Source organism: Genypterus blacodes, unplaced genomic scaffold (assembly GCF_046128005.1).
Source record: "Genypterus blacodes isolate CSIRO-AG114 ecotype Tasmania unplaced genomic scaffold, CSIRO-AGI_Gbla_v1 ptg000214l_1, whole genome shotgun sequence".
In the NCBI taxonomy this organism is placed as follows: Eukaryota; Metazoa; Chordata; class Actinopteri; order Ophidiiformes; family Ophidiidae; genus Genypterus; species Genypterus blacodes.
In genome coordinates, this window is record NW_027467013.1 from 3,595,001 (window position 1) to 3,617,944 (window position 22,944).

General features: G+C 47.0%; 1 protein-coding gene across 4 annotated transcripts in view; it reads left to right on the forward strand.

Annotated features, from left to right (window-relative positions):
- The window catches only part of LOC143015874 (hyccin 2), a 31,361-nt gene extending 9,010 nt beyond the window's left edge, over window positions 1–22,351 (forward strand). The window contains exons 1-14 of one of the 4 annotated variants that reach the window (XM_076169997.1): window positions 1,307–1,412; window positions 1,523–1,644; window positions 3,563–3,647; window positions 6,485–6,564; window positions 7,189–7,290; window positions 8,105–8,284; window positions 10,592–10,672; window positions 11,819–11,934; window positions 12,988–13,083; window positions 13,852–13,968; window positions 15,392–15,479; window positions 15,704–15,860; window positions 16,452–16,658; window positions 18,287–22,351. In XM_076169997.1, coding sequence (XP_076026112.1) covers window positions 6,514–6,564; window positions 7,189–7,290; window positions 8,105–8,284; window positions 10,592–10,672; window positions 11,819–11,934; window positions 12,988–13,083; window positions 13,852–13,968; window positions 15,392–15,479; window positions 15,704–15,860; window positions 16,452–16,658; window positions 18,287–18,990 — 1,899 coding nt within the window. In that variant the 5' untranslated portion in view covers window positions 1,307–1,412; window positions 1,523–1,644; window positions 3,563–3,647; window positions 6,485–6,513 and the 3' untranslated portion in view covers window positions 18,991–22,351. Of the gene's footprint in view, window positions 1–1,306; window positions 1,413–1,522; window positions 1,645–3,562; window positions 3,648–6,484; window positions 6,565–7,188; window positions 7,291–8,104; window positions 8,285–10,591; window positions 10,673–11,818; window positions 11,935–12,987; window positions 13,084–13,851; window positions 13,969–15,391; window positions 15,480–15,703; window positions 15,861–16,451; window positions 16,659–18,286 lie in introns of those variants that run through there. The other 3 variants (XM_076169998.1, XM_076169996.1, XM_076170000.1) reach the window with 3 other exon arrangements.
- Window positions 22,352–22,944: the final 593 nt, after the last annotated feature.

Genomic DNA, 22,944 nt, shown 5'->3' on the forward strand with positions numbered 1-22,944 from the left:
ACTTGTCTTTCCTGTCCTTTGTGAGTATAGCAGCTATTACCAAACATGTTCTGTGTATTGTATATGTTGTTATTCCGCACGTGTGTGTGTGTGAAGTGAAGATCAACCACAGCAATGACTGACGCTCATATTCCATTGTCCTATATTTGATTGTGTATAGTTCAGTTTGAACAGGAGACATCACATGCTCAGGTAAAGTTACTCACACTACGTTTGTATTTCTTGATCTATTCTCTTCTATTTCTGTTCCTGTTCTTGATGACGGAGCACCTCCAGACACAATGATAGTTTCCCCATTTAATCGATGACATTTTCCAAAAGAGACATTTTTTTTTTATCTGACTGCCGTCTGAAAAAATTTCCAGCGAGACAAAGCAGTCAAGAGAACTGAGATCACAGCAGTGAACTGTCAACAATCACATTACAATCACATTACAATCACATAATCTCAGTCTAGGGGTTGTTGCCTTGAAGTGGTACGTTTCGAAATAATTACATGAATGTAAGTCAGAGACGTCCATGTCAGCAGGCAGTACAGAACATGAGGCCTCCAGCATGTGGAGACTAAACCCCCCGTCGTGCTCGATCCCGGCTCCAGCGTTCTTCCCAGTGTCGAGGCTTTTGTGTCGCTGAGCTGCAGACGTTCTTACGACTTTAGAAAGCTTGAAATGAAGGATCAGCCTCTCCGTCTCACACGTGGCAATTCTTTATGAGGCTTGTCAAAGCAAAAACTCCCCCGAGTGCCAAAGTTTTATGATGATGAAACACACTTTGTGAGGAAATGATTGATCGTTTGATTGGGCTTCTCTTTTTTTTTTGTTTCTTCCTCTCAGCATCTGCCATAACTTCCCTCCCAACAAAACCCAACTAAAACATTGGCAAATATTTCCGCGGCGCTGATGGCAGCTTGTGTTTCACGCCGCAACGGTTCAACTGGCAGACACACAAACAAAGCCGCTCTATAGGGTTACCTGACGACGCTTTCATGTCTTTCTAGTTTGCTGCCAAGAGACAACACAATTCTTAACGTTTGTGTTTTCATCATGTATAGCTGGAGTCAAAGGCAGAGCCCTAGTGTTAATCGACCATGTCTGTCTCCTTCTTTCCTGTTTTTGGGCGGTGCTGCGTTCCAGAGAGGCTCTTCTGTGCTGTAGGGGTAGTAACTTTGGGTTTGTTGACATTGGTTTAATGAGTCACGTCGTCACGGATACACGTGATGATTCACCCTTGTGTAATGAATGACTTACTGTACTGTATATTGAGGGAAGCTTCCATTTAGGCTTCTTCTCTTTGGAGTCGGGCTCAGGGGAACCATTGTAGACTTTAGTTACCTGGTTTGCACTGAGCGTCGTCGCTTATACGTCACCTGTTGGTAATTTCTTCAGGATATTCATCATTCATACAGCCAAGAGGTTTGTTTACACCGTCATTACACAGCGTCTGAACACATATGGAATTGCCATACAAGCATGCCTCCTGTCATCAGTGTGATCTGATTAGCGAGCTTGTGGTGTTTGTTTAGGGAGGTGTGCCGCGTGTTGATTAGCATGCTGCAGCTGTTCCCAGTCCCCTGTGTCCCGGCAGCCAACAGAGAGGGCTAAGACGGTGCGTGGGCAGGTGGCCGAGGCTTGGCTGGCAGTGAGGGTAGAGCTCACACACACACACACACACACACACACACACACACACACACACACACACACACACACACACACACACACACACACACACACACACACACACACACACACACACACACACACACACACACACACACACTGCAGCCATGCGCCAACACCCAAGATGTTAATCTCATGTTGTTGTGTTTGGCTTTTGTCACAAACCTAATTGATGTCTTAAGGGATTTTCAGTAACCACCTTCGCTAACCAACATAGTAGCTGTGGAGTCATGAGACTGCAGTGACTCAAGTAGTCCAGTATGAGAACAATCCCCCTAACTGTTTGCTGTTGGATAACGTGCAGTTAGAACAACCCAACACACAGGACAACACACTGTCTGCACCCTGGTTCTTACCTTGGTTCTACAGTAATGCGATTCTGTGCAGATTCATAGAGGGCTATTGTATTTTATTATATAAGACCCTAGTCTACTTGTTTGGACTTAAGGTGAAACAACAAAAGAACAAACTGGTGAACACATCTGAGAACAGAGCGCTCAGTTTAATCCCAGTTTTAAAGCCGTCCCATGCAGGTAGGGGGCGAGGCGACAGTGAAAGATTGGCAGTAGCTGCAGTTTAATCAGCAATTAAAAAGAAGACAGAGCAGATGGAGATGCTGCATTCATCCTTTAAATGATAACGGGAAGGACGATTGAGTCTATCAAGGAATCGTTTCCTTGATAAATGCAAAGCTGTTAATAGACTTAAAGTCCTCCATCTTGGGACTGAAAACAATTGTTGGCCCCAGGACAAGTGTGTTGGCTGAGTGTTTAGCTGTGTGTGTGTCAGTGTGGTTGTGGTTGACGTGCTGTAAACAGGATGGGCTGGTGCTCTGCTGCTCCCCTCTGAGCCCCCGGACTGCACAATGAGCCGGTCCTGCTCAGAGGAAGAGTGACCCTGGAGGGAAAGTGAGCTTATTGTCACTCATGTGGAGCCAACAGCCAGCGTGGATGGAGAGCATTGTTTCTGTGCAACATGCAAACGCTGGGATGAGGGGGAGGGAGGGAGGGAGGGAGAGGGAGGGAGGGAGGGAGAGAGAATTGACCTTATACTCCCTGTTTATGTTCTGTTTATGTACAAGATGCACAAATGTAACAATTAACCGTAACAGAAAGGCCCTCATGATGAGAACATACAACCACAGGCTGACCTTCAGCACCTGAGGACCAGATATGATGAATCTATCTGATATCACACACGTGTTGCTGGAGTTGTTTGTTCCTGCTGGTGTGACTTTCCAGATTTTTGCAGCTTTTTGCAGTTTTCTGTGTACAATATCTATCTGTACAGCATTTACAGCTGAGTATGTTTGTTTCAAATCCTGGTTTCCTCCACGCGCTTTGCTCAACCCTGATCCTCTGTTGTCCTCCATGTTGAGGTGTAGAAAATGAGTCTGTGTTATCTGCTAAGGGATCTGTCATCATGCCAGCCAGACAGCAGCACTGATTTGTTCTTTCTTTCAGTCTTCTGGGTAAATTACTCATATAAGTGTCCTTCAGATAAACACACGGCTGTATTGGAAATGCTTAACATGGAGCCCAGTGCTCAGTGATGTGGCAGCAGCTCTGTGCCGAGCCTCGCTGCCAAGTATATCTCCCATGGGTGTGGATCCTCAAGATACATTTTTAGTCTGCGTGGACGACAAACCGGCCAGCTGACTGTTGCTATGTAACAATAAGACCGCGCCAAATGGCTGTGTGTGTGTGTGTGTGTGTGTGTGCGGCGGCTCAAAATAACATTTAACACAGAGAATTTGATGGAAAAGCACAATTTCCTCTTCTAAGCCTCTTAAAGAAACAGAAGGATTTATTGTGAATGTCAGCTATGTGTTTATGTACAAACCTGTGATAATCTGAGATCATTCTTCTCCTCCGTTGTCGTAGGTGACCAGCACTAATTGACAGATGTGTGACAGTGTGGAGCACCATTGGCATCTCCCAGTGGAGATCTGAGTTCTGGGACACTGAGGTACAGAAACAAAACCTTTCTCATTTCCTTCATTTCCTCTATAAATGTTTATTTTCTACATCGTCTCAATCCACCCTACTGCAGCATGGTGGACTCATTTATTTACTATTGTCCATATCTGTCCTGCACTTCCTGATATTGTAATTGTGACGGCCACATTAAGCCTCTCCTGCATTGTTTCCATTCAGTAAAGCTTCGACACACAGCAGCACTTTATAATGACACTGTGCCATGTAGACTTTCACGTATTCAGAAATATAATTTTTGGCCCTGCTCTAAAGTCACTCGACTACAGTTCCCATGGCAACAGATAATCCCGCTCCACCCTTGGACGTCTTCATTTCCCACCGTCTTTGACAGTTTGACAGCCGAAGAGATGAATGAGTCTTTCACAAAGAGCTGAACGAGCCTGTTAAAGGAGCCTACTTTGCTTTAAGCAGGACAGAAGATCATCATCATCAGGACATGACGGCGGCTTCTTCTCCTCCGACCTCGCAGCAAATCAGAAATGCTGCTGGATCTGCTCAGCACAGATCAGAGCAGTGTTGGATTATAAATGGTTACATCAAAATGTGACTTTGTACCTTTAGAGTGCAGGCAATCAGGGTGCAGTGAAGAGTACAAGTGAAGCGTCAGTGTGTGTGTGTGTGTGTGTGTTGGAATACACTCTTAAATCTAAACCAGAATCAACCAAACACATTAACAGTTAACCAAAGATGAATTAATTCTCTTTTAAAATCCTGTCTTTCAGTATAGGAAGAGAGGGTGGATGTGGAGACTTAAGCTTTCTTCGGGTGTGTAGGCTTTTGGCTTGGCCGCAGTTTTGCAATGTGGGTGTGTGAGCTCATCTCACAAGCAGACGTTTGAATCATCTTCCCCTGCTTGTCCTAGCGCGACACGCATCACATTTAATATTGTACAGTTTGACACAGATTAGGACTAAGATTCTATTATACCAGGCGGTTGTTCTACCCTCATTTAGTTAGCTGAAGGGCTGACCCAGATCCAGCTGCAGTGAGGTTAGGAACACATGTTGTGGGAGTGTATTACATTTGTGTGTGTGTGTGTGTGAGGAGAGGACACAGGGCGGCGTGATCGCTGAGCTCCGATTGTGAGATGACTCATGTTCAACTATGAAGGCTGTAAAAATGCTGCTGAAATACCCAACAGGGAGGCTGTAAAGGTTTCCTGGGCTCAGCTCCATCACATGCATAACGTCCACGTGTTATCAGAATGTGACTTTATAAGAGAGGCAATCATACAGACTGGATGATAGAAGTTCATTCACTTATAGGTCCAATTAGAAGAGACTGAGAGGATCATAAGTAAGGATGTAAATAACAAAATCTTGGAATCAGCAATGCATCAGATGGAGTTACTTAGAAGTGAATAGGTGTTGAGTAAGAATCTTGTCAAATCAAATCCATTATAACCAGAACAACAACCAAAGTGTGGTTGGAGCTGTAAGGTCTGACTCAGACTTCTGATATTCTTTAATCATAAGATAAGACAGATGGAGGATGTGCCTTATCTTGATTGGTGGCTGGGCTATGACTGATTGATTGAGCTCACAGCCTTGTGTTTCTTCTCGCCGACGTCAGATTCAGGGATTCTCAGAAACAGATGGGTTTTGCACCTGCTGTATTTTTTTTTTCTTCCACTCGGTTTTCGCTCTAAAGCTGCTGTTTCATTAAAAATACATCGTAGCCACCAGATGGTAAATTAGAGCTTTGGCTCAGGTTTGTGGTATCTAGTATCCAGTCTGAGAGGAAAAGGTTTGGAAGTCATATTCCTCCCTTAATGGCCCCAGTGTCTGCTTCAGTCTGATTCAGTTAAAATGGTCGGATTACTTCTTTCACCGTCTCCTGTTTCATAGAGACAAATGTTTGGTGATGGTTGGGATTTCTGCTTTTTGCTCCCGTAAAGGTTCATCACTGCGGCCCAATCACTCAGAGTAATGGAGGTGTTGGTGTCAGGTTGTGTGAAATGGTTTTAGGCACTTAAGATGAAGCCCGTCGCTCCACCCTAACCATTGTTTAGTGTTGTCGCGTTGGAAACACACTGGGTCCCGTCCATTATCACCCACAGCCAAATCATGTGGCTGTTCCACCCCTTTTACTATACCAATACAGAGCACACACACACACACACACACACACACGCTGTTTCTGTCTCACTCGCTCCCCCATGCAGAGCCACACGCCTCCCTCACAGTGAGCCTTTTTATGGGATAATTAATGAGGATATATTTTCCATGTGATGAAGTCTGAAGAAGAAATGACTTGTTATTTTGGGAAGTGCACGGCAGTTAATTTTAGCTCCTGCATACAGAGAATAAGACCACATATAACAGCCTGCCTGCCTGCCTGCCTGCCTGCGTAGTAAAAATGCTCTCGTGTGCAATGAATATAAAAAGATCCGAGTGGTTGGTTGTCCCTAAATCACTGCTACCAAAAGAGATTCCATCACTAGGAGGCGCTACAGAGACCAGACTACTGTTGTGATCATTACAAAAACCCATTTACGTTCTCAGGGAGCCATCTGTTGTTGTGCTTCATGTTCATGTCACAGTTAAAGTAAGATGGCTCCTTATGTAATCTTCTATCTGGCTTCATAGCACAAAGCACCATACAAGTATTGATCCATTTAAAAACACTGATACGTTCCTTTAATGTCCCATCAAAAGGACTTATGACTGATGATAAAATGTCCACCCCTCTTTTCTTTATGCTGCTCTTATATCTCTACACCCACTCCCACCGTGTCTCCTCTCTCACTACCTTTCTCTCTCTCTCTTTCATCCCCGTCTCCTCTCCCTCTGTCCTCCCGTCCTCCAGGCAGCTGTGGGGGTTGTTCTCCGAGGAAGATGCTGGGTTCAGACCGCGGCGTAGTTGAAGAATGGCTTTCCGAATTCAAGGTAAAGACCCGGCTGATTCTTATTGTGATCTGTGTGGATAAAATGGCCTCCCGAAAGGCGTCTCTGGCGTCTATCCAGAGAGGAGTGATTGTCCGAGCGAGCGAGCGTGTATACGCTGTAGTAGTTTAAAACGATGAGTAGCTTTTCATGCTGCAAGCTACTCAACATTCAAAACAATTAAGCTTTTACCCAAGCTACTCTCCAAGCTACTCTACTTTATAAAGTAGTTGGCTACTTTTTGAAGGGAGTCGAACAAAGCGGTATGATGGATATAGAAGGAAGTAGAGCACCCTGACTGTGAGCGGAGCAGGCTGGGAACATTACGTCCTGTCCTCAGACAAGATGGGATCCGACTGAAACTACTTCAATGATAGGATATTGTGTGTGTGAGGCTCAGTGTGTCTTGATCAACTCCACTGTGATCCAGAAGCTGTTATAAAGGCCCAGCTTTGATCTTTTTGTGGCATTGGTTGGTCCCCAAATTGTGATCAGGTACAGGACAAGTTCAGGTCAAGTTTTGTATCTGTACCTCAACTTCTATGTGTCCCTACATGAGAAGAAGAATCGTCACTAGCCAACATGTTTGCATTTCCCTCGTTGTCATCGCTTCTCTTCTCATTTCAGTCTTTGCCAGAGAACCACATCCCCAGCTACGCAGGCAGCCTCCATCTGAAGAAAGCCTTGGTGCCAGCAATCTACAGAGTCATCCAAGATCCTAACAATGAGGTCACACACACACACACACACACACACACACACCTGTTGTAGTGCCAATTTGGCTCCATTAGGGCTCCTAAGGATGGCTGATATTTTTGCTCGTGTGTTGCCTGTGACTCACAATGAAGCGTCAGTTGGCAGAGAGAAGACAAGTCACACACAACCAGTCACACACACACACACACAAGTGCTTGCAACCATGCATGTATGACTCACAAACAAAGATAGATGCACAAACTCGGTTCACCTCGAGCTTGACACTTAGACACACTAATCATTTTGAAGAAAATCTTGTGGCTCAATTGTTTCTCTTCATAGTTTCATTTCTTGCCACTTTTCTGAGTTTCTTTTCTTGTCACACCAAGGTCGAACTGGAAACTTCTGTTCACAGTAACAAATTACACATTTTGAGGCCTGGGGCACTTGTGAGACGAGACTTTAATTTCACTCTAATGATCTTACAGTCAGTGCCTCCATTTCTACCCCCCACCAGCACACACACACACACACACACACACACACACACACACACACACACACACACACACACACACTCACACACACACACACTTTCCTTTGTCTTTCATGGTTGAATTTGAGTTCTATTAGTGTTGTCAATCTGGCAGAACAATCCCATTAATGAGTGATCCAAGTGAGACAGCCGTGTGTGTTTTGTGTGCTCATGTGAAACAGAGAGAGAGAGAATGCAGTGTGTATGTATGAACTGTGTATGCCATCTTTAGTACAGCAGTGATTCCTACCAGCCTGTGGTCAGTGGAGTGTTTGTACTGATTTGCCCTTCCATGTCTCCTCTCTGATCCAGCTGCTGGAGCCGGTGTGCCACCAGCTGTTCGAGCTGTACAGGAGCTCAGAGGACCGACTGCGCCGCTTCACCCTGCAGTTCCTGCCCGAGCTGGTGTGGGTCTACCTGCGCATCACATCCAGCAGGGATCGCCAGAGCAACGGCTGCATCGAGGCCCTCCTGTTGGGCATCTACAACCTGGTGGGTGGCGGTGTAGCAAAGTGTAACGGAAGATTAATGTCCTGTGAATTCTAAATATTCCACCATTTACCAGAGCAGATGGTTGCTAAGAGGGATGGAAAACAGCGGCAGTAAATTGAAAACGATGGGACATAAATATTTGCCAGCTAGAATGACGAATAAAGTGACTGCCACCCAAGTCCAGTTCATGAAGTTAATACTGTAAGTGGGAAATTAATCAATCAAGAACATTCTATTCAGGTTAATGTTGCTATTTAACTTCCATCATCTCTATTTTTATATCTGAGCTGCCTGACAGTCGCTGCACTCAATAGCTGCATTGGAAGCACATCGCTGCTGCTGCACTAAACCGTTCTCATGCCTCTAACCGGTTGACGAACATGTCAATAAAATCCACTTAGGTGAAGGAGCGTTCTGAGCACCCGTACAGGCTTAAATGTGCTCATGGAACAGGGACAAATAAAGAGTGTGTTCAGCTCTCCAGGCATGAAGAACGCACAGATTGGTTTGTTTTGGAGAGCACATTCCTGCTGGCATTCACCGGCCGAACACAGACTACAGGGAGCAGAAATGAGGCCTGGTTTGTCTGCGAATGCCTGTTTTTCTGTTTGTTTCGATACAAAAGGGCTTTTACATACAGCGGTGAGCTACTCATACTTCCATAAAGCAAGAGGCTGTTGTTTCCATGTCATAAAGCAGATTGTAAATCTCTCCCAACCTGCTGATACAGTGAAGGAGAGAATGAGGTGCAGCGCTCTGCATGTGTCCCTCTGTTCTCTCCGCTCTGTCACATGCTGGGGATTGGAATCTTTGATCTTTAAAGGCGCTCCCTTGAGTTTTCTATGCATTAGCATTAGCAGCCCCGCTCCTTTGTGCAGGGACTGTTGGCCCAAGCGCGAGTAAGAATTGGAGACACTGCAACTGTCCAAACACTGCATCCCCACAGTGTGGACGCTGCTCTGTGGCTGAGCCTGGCAGAGGGTCACAGAAAGTGTTAGGGGGAACATTATGGACCGGATGGATCCCGACGCAGTCCAAACTCCAGCAGCTCTGTTTGGTTCCTACATCATGTGGTCTGACCAAGCTGATAAAGCTCTGGATAAACTGTTTTATCCTCGGCTCTAAACTCTGAACCTAAGCTACTGCACATGCTTTGTACAGTGCAGTCGTGCAATGGGATGATTGATTTTTATTGATTATTGCGTTTTGATGTGTGGTTGTGTAATAGTTGACTAGAGGACGACTTCTAACTAGTAGATCTGTATGACTATTGATTATATATTGTTCAGAGGTAAAGCTCTACTTGTTTTAGAAATCATCTTATTCATTTCTTTCCATTTTCAGCAGCTGCATTTACATTTCAAACTGTATACATGAAGAACGACTTTGCCCCTCAAAAAAAAGCACAAATGCAAATCAGTAGTTATTTTTCAGACAGAATGGGTCGTTGCATTAGTGAGGCCGCGTCTCTACTAAAATGAAAGAGGATCTACAAGGAAATCCTTGCTTAATGGAGAGACCGAGATACATTGCATCATCAGGAAACACCCGGGGGGAAATGGACTAAGAGCTGGAGATATCAGGAGAGAGAGCTCTCAGCAAGCCAGCGCAGCAAGAAGCATGTTCATGCATAATTTATTCCTCTATCTATACTGACACACACACACACACACACACACACACACACACACACACACACACACACACACCTCCCTGCTATGGTCATTGACTGAGCTCAGATAAACAGCTTGGCTCTCAGCAGTTCCGTCAGATGTGCAGAGATATACTGCTAGTCTGCGAAGGTGAGGACAAGGCCTGGGCAGCGCTGCTCTGGATGTCAAGGAGAAGTGGAGGCAAAGGGATACAGTTTGTTTGCTAATATATTACCACAGCTAAATCAGGCCCGGGCGCTCTCATGGGGTGGATTGACACATCGGCCTGCATTGCTTCATCTGACTACTTAGGGAAAGCAGTAGCAGTTAGAATATATTTCTCCATATGTCATGATGTCATAACCACACGCCTATCGAGACCCAAGCATGAGTTGCAGAAGTTGCATTCTAAACTTAGACTTGCATTGAGCCGAACACGAAACCAGGTGCTGTCGCCGCTCCAATAGAGGGCGATCTAATCTGCATCTGATGTCTGCTTGGGTGGCGATGAAACCAAGATTTAATATGAAGGAGCAGTGTGAACCAGACCGTTAAGAGCCAGACTCTGCTACCGTGAAATAACATGGATTCTCTCTCTCTCTTCCTCTCTCCCTCTCCCCCCCCCTCTCTCTCCCTCGCTCCTTCCATTCCGCAGGAGATTGTGGACAAAGATGGCAACAGCAAGCTCCTTTACTTCACAATTCCATCACTCTCCAAACCGTCGATATATCACGAGGTGGGAGTCCCGTCCATTCAGTTTCTCTCTCTCTCTCTCTCTCTCCTTTCCATCACCCCCTGCTTTTGTGGTGGAGAGTCTTATTTAAGTGCCTGTATACAAGATGCCCCCTTCTTCAACGTTCCTAAAGTCTGCGGTCTGTTAACCGCTCCTCTGAGGCTCTTCTGTCTGCGGTCTTCTTTCATCATGGTCGCTTCACAAATCTGCCATTTATCAGTTCGATATTGAATCAACTTGACTGTAATTTTGGTGTCTTTTCTTCCCTCTCATTGTGGTTTAGTGTCCCTCTCTCTCTCTCTCTCTCTCTCTCTCCCTCTCTCTGGGTTTGTGTTGTTGCCTGTTTCCCACCCTGCCGACTGCCATAATGACGTGGAATTAATGTCTCTGCTGCTCTAATACCATTTTACTGAGGGCAAGAGATCCAACAGCGAACTGTGTGTTGGTGTTGGCGTTCACACCCACCTGTCTTAACAGCCGCCGTAACTCATCCGCCGTGTGTGTGTGTGTGTGTGTGTGTGTGTGTGTGTGTGTGTGTGTGTGTGTGTGTGTGTGTGTGTGTGTGTGTGTGTGTGTGTGTGTGTGTGTGTGTGTGTGTGTGTGTGTGTGTGTGTGTGTGTGTGTGTGTGTGTGTGTGTGTGTGTGTGTGTGTGTGTGTGTGTGTGTGTGTGTGTGTGTGAGAATTTGCTTCGCTGAGTAGATAAGTTGATATTTGATGAGGATATGATGTGCGAGCCTTCGGCGATTTATAGCTGCAATTACAAACGAGAGAGAGAGAAGGAAGTGTGGAGAGTGTGTGTGTGTGTGTGCGCCCCCGACCATCCAGCATTTGCATATACAGTGGCTCCGTCTCTCATGTTGAGTGGATCCATACTCCCTTCATCTCTGTTCACACTCATCAAATATGCTGATGGCAGAACATCAATTCAATTTAGGCGAGACCTTTGCTCTCTCCCCTGTCAGAGTGACTAAGAAGCCTCGTGTCACCGCAGCACACAGATCTACATGGAGTCCTTCATCGCCCTATTATCAGCCAGGGGAAGCAGGCAGAAATGAGCTGCTCTCACTGCGGTGTCACCTCATCTGTGATGTTTGATGTGAAGCCTATTCTGTTTCATAGCTAAAATGTGTGTGTCTGTGTTTGTGTAGCCTTCTAGTCTGGGGTCAATGGCTTTAACAGAAGGGGCACTTTGTCAGCATGACCTGATCAGAGTTGTGTACAGTGGACTTCACCCTCAAAGAGAAACCTTCACTGCACAGAACAGGTACTGTTGACTCACACACTCACGCACGCACACACACACACAGATATGACCCTACTGACATGAGTACACTGACACACAGAGAAACTAAAGCTTCATAAGCCAGTACATGTAAGCCCTGCTTCACTGGCTGTCATTTATATTGAAATGTTGTTAGATGATGTTGAAGTGACGTTTAGAAAACAGAGGCAGAGTGCCTGAGAGCTTTTTTGGCTCCGACTTCACCTCTGCTCCTGAGGGTGAATGATCACCTTAGCATAATAATGAAGCTGGCTAGATCCTGCCTGAGCAGAGAACAACACTTCCTAGTGTGTTGAAAATGAGCACGCACACACACACACACACACACACACACACACAAGTAGAGACCGGCACACATCAGAGGTGTCAGCTCTGATCATGTAAGTAGAGCACAGATGATACTCCTCATCCCGGGTGTTCTCCAGAGCAGCTTGGCCCTTTTGGATTTGATGAAAACAGAGTCATAAATACACTCAGCAGGGCAGAGCTTCATCACTTCATCTGGAGATCCATTTGTGTGGTCAGACCTGTGATGATGGTGTTTATGAGACCAAAGTCCGACGCCCTCTGGAGGTCCCAGCTGCACTGACCGATGATCTACAGCTGAGCCGCTTTACACAGAGTCAATTACTGCCTTCACGCTGTCACTCACTAACAGATGAGATGCTCCAAAACACACTCAGGGACGGACCATACCTCGTGATTCAGATAGACCTGAGAGGAAACAAACAGGCCATTTCTGTTTTAATGGCCCGTCTGGCTGCATTTAACACTGTTTATGTGTTAGAACGCAACTGTGAGCTGAGGTCGCGATGCATTCAAATTTCCAAACAAACTACAGCTGTCCATGATTGATTGAAGTGTTATATGGATTTGCAAAGCACAAGCTATTGATATAATGTTCCTATAAACTACAGAAGTTTAGTGAGATGTTACAGATTTATTACATTGCTTCAGTGATTGTTTATGGTTGTCCTCAAAGGTCGTGTCTCTGTGTTTGGACGTGACTAATCTGTCTCCGCTCGTCTCCGGCAGGTTTGAGGTGCTGTGCTTCCTCATGCTCTGCTACAACGCGGCTGTGGTCTACATGCCTCTCTCCTCCTATCAGTCGGTCTGCAGGATGAGCTCACGGTGAGGGGAAACCAGCATCTTCCTTTATTCCGCCCGCAGCTTCCTCCTTTCTCTCACCCAATTACTGCAAACCTGGCATCTTCCACCTTCATTACACGCCATCCTGAATCTACGTCCACAATCAGCGACTCTGCCCTCTAGTCAAACGCTGACCTCCATACGCTCATAATCTCTCGTTTGCAGGAGGATTTGAGGAGGACAAGGAATTCTGTTTTTGATTAATTATGCGCTGTGATTGGCTTAAAGTTTTAATGTGTCCATTTTGGAAATTCTGAGGAAGAGGGATGAGTGTGGGGTTGAGATTATGATGCACAGTCTTGGAGCTGCCATTCTAGCGCTGCTGTACGCAGACGGATCAGGATATGAATACTTCCTACCGAGAGTGAGCAGACAGACAGCGCCTGAAGGAAGCCGCGTCTAGACACGCCGCACGCTTTCACTTTGAAGATCGGGGAGCAAGGAGGAGAGTGCACACTCTTTGACTTGACTCCCACAGCCTAGACCTTTTGAAATCCACTCCATCTGACATTTCCTGAACTATGTAGGTGCATGAAAATTAGAGTAGAACCCCACCTCGCTCATTGTTTGGGTTGTTTCCTCTTACTGTTACCTGAAAGAGACTGATGTTCCCTTTGCTGTTCCTCCTATTCACATTTTCACAGCGGTGAGGAGAAACTTGTCCTTTGAAAGCAGCCCTTTGTTGTCGTCTGGTTCCGTGTGAACTTAGTGACCTTATTTTTCTCTTTGTGTGTGTGTTTCCCTCGCCAGGCTGTGTGTGTGTGGCTTCCCCCGGCAGCAGCAGAAGCTTTGGAGGGAACCGTGCAACCGCGTGCTGCTGGACCCAGAGTTCATGGTGCAGATGCTGACCGCTGTTTATCACGCCATGTACGTATCTGAACTTTTCATCACATCAGGAACTGTTCACCCAATGTCCACCGAGGGCACACTGTGACATTTAGTGAAAGATAATTTGTCACAGATTGGATCTTATGAGCTCGATGACTTGGAACGATCTTCACCGAGTCGGGATAGACTCTGTCTCGTCTTGATCAATCACATACACCGTCACATTAGCCAGGACAGGGCCGCCCCCACTGTATAGACTGATTAGATCGGCAGCGAATGCATTATGGGAGCAGGTGATTTCATCCCTGTAAGAGGACGGTCGCTGCAAAGCAGATTAAAGCTTCTCGATGATGGCTCCTCCTCACTGATGGATCTCTCCCACTGGGTAGCCACGAGAGAGAGAGCGAGGGGGGGAGAGAGAGAGAGAGTGTATCCACGTTGTCTTATTGCCCTCTTGAGGTTACACAGCAGCAAACGGTAAATTGGTGAGAGAGAGAGAGTGAGAGGATCAGTCTGTTTACTTTAAAACTTTGATAATACTGTGATTGGGGCAATAACCAACCATCACCTGCAAAAGTGTGTGTGAGACTGTAAGAGAGGGAACAGGAAGACGGACAGAGTGAGCCGTAGAATTGTTTAAAGTAATAATGAACTGGTCAATGGCTGCCAGTGTTGAGTATGAATGGGTGAGATGGGTTAATTAATGTCGCTAGTAATTTCTCCCATATGCCAACTCAGATCAGCCCATGCCCTCCCCCAGCACACACACACACACACACACACACACACACACACACACACACACACACACACACGTGAATGAATCCAAAGCTGTGAACATGCCAGAGGGACCTTGACTGGAGGACACCCTGGGATTTAGGTTAATATGAGCCCTAATGCCTGGGTGCTGTAATGCCACATGGAGAGGAGGGAGAGAACAAACGCTTCTCTCTTTTTATCTCATGCCGTTTGAAAATGCTGTCTCATCTCCTTTTCCACCGAGGCGACATCAGAGGGTGCGTTTGTACCTGCTCCACCCCCCCTACCCCCCCTCTTTTCATCTGAAGTGTAGAATAAACCCACATGCTTGACCCGGGCTGTGGGGATCAAAGAGAGGTGCTTTCATAGGGGAAGATGACATCATTATGCAGCTGCAAACTCTTTTGTGTTTGCACCCAGAACTGTACAATATGGATAAATAGTGAACAATGTTAATAAGTAGTAATTTGTCTGTATATGTATCTTTTATCTGTATAATTTTAGTAAATTCTAACCGTTTATCCAGCCTGTTCTTTCTATCGCTGCATTAACTCATTACTCATAATAATAGTCCAGGGGATGTGACCCAGACATGGAGACCTCTTATCACACACTCCTGCTAATACGTCGAAACTCTGAGGACGTGACGCGTTGAAACACGTGTTAATGTTTGTGTGTGTGTGTTCTGTGTTGTGACGTGCAGATACAATGGAGAGTGGGAAATGGGGCGGGAGGCTCTGGAGGACATCCTGTACAGAGCCCAGCTGGAACTGTACTCTCAGCCTCTCCTGGTAAGAGTGAGGGAGTGAGGGAGTGAGGGAGTGAGGGAGTGAGGGAGGGAGTGAGGGAGTGAGGGAGTGAGTGACACTATCAGATGACTCACTGACTGCCACTGGTAATCTGTGTCATTTTGCTCAAAGGCTCTCCAACGTCTCAAAAGTTAAACACTGTGATCAAAGCCACCAAACTGATGAAAGACTGTAACGTTGTGATCCCCTGTGTGTGTCTAACCCAGCTGGGGAACTCCATGAAGAACTCCCTGCCAGAGAGCGCACCCAATGAGCCGCAGGGCCGCAAGGTGCTCCAGGTGGAGGTGACGCCCACCATCAGCCGCATCTCCATCTCGGCCATCACCACCGCCTCCATACGGCGCCACCGCTGGAAGAGAGAGGGTAATGCTGCCGCTGCTACAGACGAGTGTGTGGGGAATGGTGACGTCTCGTACTGCGCTTGTCTTTGCATACCTATGATCTATTTCAAATTGCCATGAGATTTGTATGTCTTTTAATCTGCAAGTAGACACAGGTGGGAGTATTTGGTGAGAGAACATCTGTCCACAATCACACCATAAGCGCTCTGCAAATAGTGTTTGGTGTCAGCTGCGTAGCCGCGGTCACACAGTGTAGTTTGTCTGTGTGCCTGTGCCACTCGCTGCTTCTTATTGCTCTCTATTCTTTGTTCTTTGCTCGTCTGTCCATTTGAGTTTGTGTTGTGTTGTGCTGTGTGTCACCAGTTTAAGAGAAATGCTGCATAGACATTCTGTGGTTTCCAATTTAAAGAGAAACATAGGACAAAATGGTGCCTGCAGATGAAACACTCCATTAACCCAGCAGGGGGCCAAACGTCTCCGTGGTTGCTGTGTGTCTTCTCATTCGCTTTGACAGCTGTTAGCTCCGCCGTGCCCCGCGGGGCCCGAATCAGTCGAGGCACACCGGCACCAAAGAATCACGTCTCCCCCCCGTCTTGTGTCGTTTGAATCCCAGATTGTTTTGACCACTCATCCGATGCAGAGTCGAGCCTCGCCGTCAATCCTCCTAGCCACGCCCACCACCACCATCGCCACCGCTACAACAACAACAGCAGCACCACCACACCCTGGGACCCGGGCGCCACAGAGGAGAGAGGAGGGCGGGCTCACAGCCACCACAGCAGCAGCAGCAGCAGCATCATTCCCCCCGTCACACTTGAGGGTAGGGGACAGTGTGGACAGGCAGGAAGTGCCCGCACACTCAGAGCAGAGAGGGTCCCCCGCCGCCCCCCTTAACCTCTGGGGGGGAGGGGTTAACCGAACATTTCTGGCATCCCATTTTTTGGCTGCGTCTTCTCTTCCCCAGAGTAAACTAACTCATCCAATCTATGAAACCCTCAATCAGCCCCGCCCCCCCCCCTGCTACCAGCTCACTGCTATTTCCTGTCTTGCTCCAATAGAGGAAGAGTCGCCTATTCTGGGTTTGAAGGAAGCGTGGCTATGGCGGCCATTTTGCATGGGCCTATCATCATCTCATATCCTCTCTTTCTCCTCGCCATTACTAGGTCGACGCATTCCAGACTGCTGCCCTTGTCACTCACTGAGCACATTAACGGGACCGTATCATTCCATTATCTCAGAATTAATCTCACTGATTAATTGTTTTCAAGTGTAATTTCACCTGGGAAGTGCTTCGCTCAAACCGAGGTGGGCGAGCTGACGCGGCATCTCTCCGCTGCCCCGCGGTGGTGCGACATTTGGGTCCCACAGCCATATGCTGGACACAGGAAGAAGCCCTCCATTTTGTCTCCCAGCCAAGATCGCTCGCCCCCGTGTGACGACTCTGTGCTCTGCCAGCGTTACATGTTTGTCCTCGGCTCAGTGAGTGGGAACGAGCCCGGCCTCATGCCTCCAAGCATGTGCATGTGAACGCAAACCAAACCAAACATGAAACCCTGCATCATCATGAAAAAGAGTCCAAGTGACAACAACGAGTGCTTCTCACTGTTAAACTGAACTAATCCAGTCCTGTTTCACTGAATGGCCCATTTTGTCTTGCTGAATGTGCGTCCAACCTTCCGTGTGTGTTTGCTGCATATTCCACTTAGGCCGACGCCGTGACGTGACTGAAGATCGGCTCCTTACCCGGTTCATACGTGTCTGCCGCCATCCCACCCTCCTCCCATGATGCATAGCTTTACAGATAATGATTTCTCTGTATTGCTCATATTTACTTTTTTATCGGCTTGCACTACGGCCCTTTTTTGGCCAGCGAGCCATTTGGCCGCCCCGTAACTGCGGTGACACTGATCTCCCCTCACCAGGGCTTTTGGATTCATTAGTTTCAGCTTGCCAGCCAAGTGTGTGTGTGTGTGTGTGTGTGTGAGTGAGTGAGAGGAGGGCCGGGGCAGGACAGCATGGGTCTGCTGTGATGTGCATGTCAGTCCAGACGCGTTCCGGTGCCGTTAATAAGCAGTGGTCTGTTTCTGTTGTCTGTTTCTGCTCGTCCCCAGTGTTGCATGATGGGTAATACTCTGCCTCCTCTTTATAACGGGCATATCTGTGCTATTTAACATTTTTAACTTTCTTTTTCCCTTTCCAGCTTCCAAACATTGGAACGCATAGAAAGAATTAAGGCATCGTTCATTTAACAAATTACTGTTTAAGTTTCTCTAGATTCTGGTTGTTGATAGAAATCCATTGGCAATAATTGGCACTGACACTTTGAGAATTCCTGTCCTACACAGGAGTTACACAGCTACATTTTGAAGACTTTACCAGGTTTCTCCAGTCATTGATTCTGTCTCTTGGTGTCTCCTGTTCTTTGTGTTGGTGCTGGCGCATGTTCAGATGCTGACGGCATGAGCGGCGGGGAGGATTCCTTCAACGTGAACGACCCAGACGAGGGCTTCTCCTCTGGGGCGTCCAACAGCAGCCAGCCCAGCGGCACCAAGCCATGCGGAGGGGTCGGGCCCAGAGGCGGCAGCCTGAACAGCAGCAGCAGCAGCATCAAGAAAGCTCTGACAGCCCGCCTGTCCCGAGACAAAGACCGGGAGAGGGAGAGGGAGAAGGAGAGGGAGAAGGAAAGGGAGAGGGAGAAGGAGAGGGAGAAGGAGAGGGAGAAGGAGAGGGAGGCGGGAAAACAGAAGGATTTCTCTTCAGATCCCCAGCCTGCTCCCAGGAGGCACCACCAGAGGCAGCACTCGCCCCCATCCAGCATCACTTTGGACGCCATCCAGCTGAGCCCCATAAAGAAGCACCTGAGCTTCCCTGCCGGGTCCACGCTGGTCCGGACTGGCAGCACCTCCTCCAGCAAGTCCTTTGACTGCATGAATTTCAATCTGAATGGAGGCGGGGGCACCCAGGAGGGAGCGGCAGGAGGTTCCGACACAGAAGGGGGGCTTCCAGCAGCTGGCTCCCACCGCCACTCCACTATCAGCCTGAAGGAGGAGCACCTCATCCGGCCAGGGGAGGCGCAGGACCTCCTGTCCCCTGCCCTCACCAAGCAGTCCCGCTCCCCCAGCTTTAACATGCAGATCGTATCACAGGTCTGATGGGGGGTGTGATAGATGCACACATACACACACACACACACTCGCACACAATATTTCCAATATATCCGTAACTAATACACATTGTAGTACAGATTTTTTTTTCATGGTTTTTTGTAGCCCTGCTTTGATGAGTACCTGTGTTAGATCTGTGTGTGTGTTTGTGTGTGTGTGTGTGTTTACGTGTGTATGTGTGCGTGTGTAGAGGTCTGTCATCTTCAGATCTTCACCCTTTTAACATCCATTGAACTCTTGAGTCCATCTGCAGACTTTGCCGGGTGGAGTTAAACATGCCAGTGAATGAAAGCAGGACTGCCCACTGCTGCTGGACCTACAACACAACACAACACAACACAGTCTGAAAACAACAACAACAACAAAGCTCATCACTGCACCCCCTCCCTCCCCTCTGTGACACCATGTAGACCCTCTGGAAGCAGGACCTGGTTAGAGAGAGAGAGAGAGAGAGAGTTTGTGTGTGTGTGTAGGGTACTTTGTCAGCTGTGTGACGTTTCAGATGTTTTAAGTTTCTGACTGAATCGGTCAAACTGAATCAGCAATAAGCAGAGTGGATTATTGCTCTTTTCCTCTCATTCCTTCTTTCCCTTTCATTCCCCGGGATCATGTGCAATCTTTTCTCGCCGACTATCTTCCTTTTTAATTGCCGTTCTGAATCATAGGCAGAGATAGAGAGAGTTTTTTTTTTTTTAGATTGTTTGGAATGACAGTCCCAAAGAAGGTAGCATAACAATGCCCCCCCCCCCCATATATATATCCTCATTTGATCTGTATAATGGTTTACTGGGAGGCGGTTTGGCTTTGGTTTGATGAAGTACAATTCACTGAAGAAATCCCTCCTGTGCAGCTAAAAGAGGAGCAGCTGGTTTAAGAAGAGAGTCTCCCTGTAAATCCGGTCGTGGCTCAGCAGTGCAGACGTGAAGCTCTCAGGCCGTGACTCGGCTCCAAACTGGATTATTATCACCATTATGGCTCCTTCCATCTGTAAGCACTCTGTCTATCTGTGGCTTTGAAGTCGGTCAGTTACTGCCCTCCAGAGGCTCTTAGTGGTTACTGCGCAACAGCAGCGGTCACCATGACGATCATCCAGTGTTTCCCGCCGTGATTGGATGCTCATGAAACATTTTGTTCTACCTCATTGTGTATTCACCTGCCACTCAGACACCTGTCTCCCCGTCAGAGGGGGGGGGGGGGGGGCGCTCTGTAAGGACCCCTGTTAGTCTTGAAGCCACTGCTGGAGGTCTTAGGGGGTCTTGGGGGGGGGGGGGGGGGGGGGCTGTCCGAGTGCAGACCGAGCTGGTTTCACACACAACTGCAACTGTAACGACACTATTGAACCTGAATTTTGACTGAATATCTCGGCCTCGCGTTTCAGTTGGAACTTAGCAGCAAAGACCCGATTGTTTTAATTCCCTGTAATCTGCCCTGCTCATCATTTTATGTGGTGATGACGTATGAAGTGCAATTCTTTTAAAGTCTCTCACATGCATGGATTTGGACCTGCTGCTCTGCAAAGCTGTTTCAGACGCCCCCCTGCACCCTCCTTCTGCGCCTCCCCAGGCATGAAACAGCCAGCCAGCCAGCTAGCAAGCCAATCCCCAGTCTTTTGTCTTTTGTCTTTGCCTGATGTGCCAACACACATCGTATCCTTACAGACGTCCATCTTCCTCTGATTGTGTCTTAAATTTTGCCTCTTTCTGTTTTCCGGGTCGTATTTCACAGCTAAGAGACATTTGGGCCGCGTGAGATGCAGATGCCAAGTATGATTCCTTTCACACGTCCAGTTTCATCGTTTCACTGTTAAAGCTTTGCTGTTCACGTGTAAAAGCATTTGGAGTGTATTATGCTTCTGTGTAGACTTCAGGTGATGTGTTGCATTTCCATGTCTAGCGTACATGCGTATATAAGCTAATGTTTAATGTATATAACAATCGGTTCAACCTGCAGTGAAACATCCATGTATCCATGCTGGAATCATCACAAACTGCTGCTCCTGTACGTGCTTCAGCCTTAAAACAACTCTCCGGCTCTTTGGCCTCCTCTTGGGCGCGATCCTCGTCTGTTTTCAATCACAGAGGAAGAAGAGAACGCGGAGTGCAGCTACAGTTCGGTCGGTCCCCATTTGCTGTATTTTGCTGTGAGTTGAGCGGCACCTTTCTGCCGTTCAAACTGGTGACGTGTCTGTGACGAGTGCATCTGACCAGCGCCATGTTGGTACTGTATGTCGACTAATGGATGGACAAATATCCCTCAGTGTCTGGTGTTACTTTGCATGTGATCAGGGTGGGAAATGAACTCTAAAGCAGCAGCCACATGCTCCAGAAATGTGTTTGTGTTTAACAGCCATATTCGCAGATTAATAAGCCTCTTATTCTAGAATGGGATCAGGTTTTCTTGGCAAGTTTGGGAACACGCATCACTTTGCTGGGCCGCTGCGTCTGCTGGAGCGTTCATGTCTCACCCTGCATGTGAAAAGTGTGGCGTTTGTTTTCATACAGTATAATGCACTTTAATTCAGTCTTCATTCACCTCTTCTCTAAAGTTATTAATTGAAATAGTATATAGATGTTGCAAATATGTATACACTCAATGCAGGGTTTTAGTCTTTTTGAATTAGTCCTTCTATGCGATGTCACATCCAACACAAAGCTATTTTTTCACAAGTCGAAGGGTACAAACAGCTATTTATTATTTCCTTTCCATACCAAAAAAAAACCGTTTTGTGGTCAGGAAGGTCTCAGGAGTTTGTTCATCAGGAGCCACATTTTAAATAGGGCAGCACCAAAATTTCCGTTCTCGAGAATTGATTCTATGCAACCCTTTTTATTTTGAAAGATACGGGCTTTTACTGTACCTTGTCTGTACCTTGTCGGGTGGGAAAGGGGGCCAATGCATTTAGTCCTGAACAGCGTCCCCCCCTCGGTTACAGATTCTTGTTTGTACGCCCCTCTGTGGTGCTACAGAGCAAAGGAGCTCTGTGCCGTACATGTTCACCTGCGGGGGAATTAAGAGGACCACCAGAAGCAGACCTGGAACAACGGTGCATGTGGAGCCCTCCCGCGTCCGTTTGCTGCTCCGTGGCTCTGAGAAGTCCAATATATGAGATATAAAGAGATTATCAAGGAAGAATCTTAACGGCTAAAGGCTTCGAGTTGAAGCTGCTGAAGATATGATAACACTGTACTGTTGATGTTGTACAAATGGAGAAAGAGACTTATTTTAAATCTTGTAAATAACAAATGTATAAAAGAGGAAAAGCAAGACGACTATAAATCTGATGACCAGTCTGAGATGTAGAGAGAAATTAATCTGTATATTGTTGAATAAATATTGTGCCGTAAAAGAGCTCAGTGTGTTCCTGCTTTGTACATGTAAACAGGGTTTCTACACCTATTTCATTACTTCAACTGTTTGAGACATTTTCAGCAGACAGACATCCAGACGTTACTCAAACTATTTGTTGTGTTACTAATGAATTTTTCTGACAATAACTCCCACGTTAAGCAGAAAATCTAAAGGCCAAGTACGGTACAGCAGGGGTGAAGAGGGTGAAACACCGGGGGAGGATGAAGGCAGCCTCCTCCAGGAGAAAGCAGCCAGCAGTGTGAAAGTCTTCTTTGCAGGTGATTAGGAAAGGACCTGAAGGACCTGAGGCTCTGCTTCCAGTGGAGACACTTGGGGTGAGTTTTAACACCAGTGTTTACCAGCTCTTCCTTTCTGTTTATGAATCCTAACGGGAGATACGGCTCCTCCCGGATAACCGCAACACCTTTTATTCACACTTTAATGCTGTCAACAATGAGCCACAGGAAGCTCTCTAACACACCTAACACACCTCAACCAGCACAATCTTTAACTCTTTTAATGAAGTGAACAGCTCTACACACTCACACAAGGCTGCAGGACCGGACAACATACCAGGGCGGGTCCAAAAGGTAC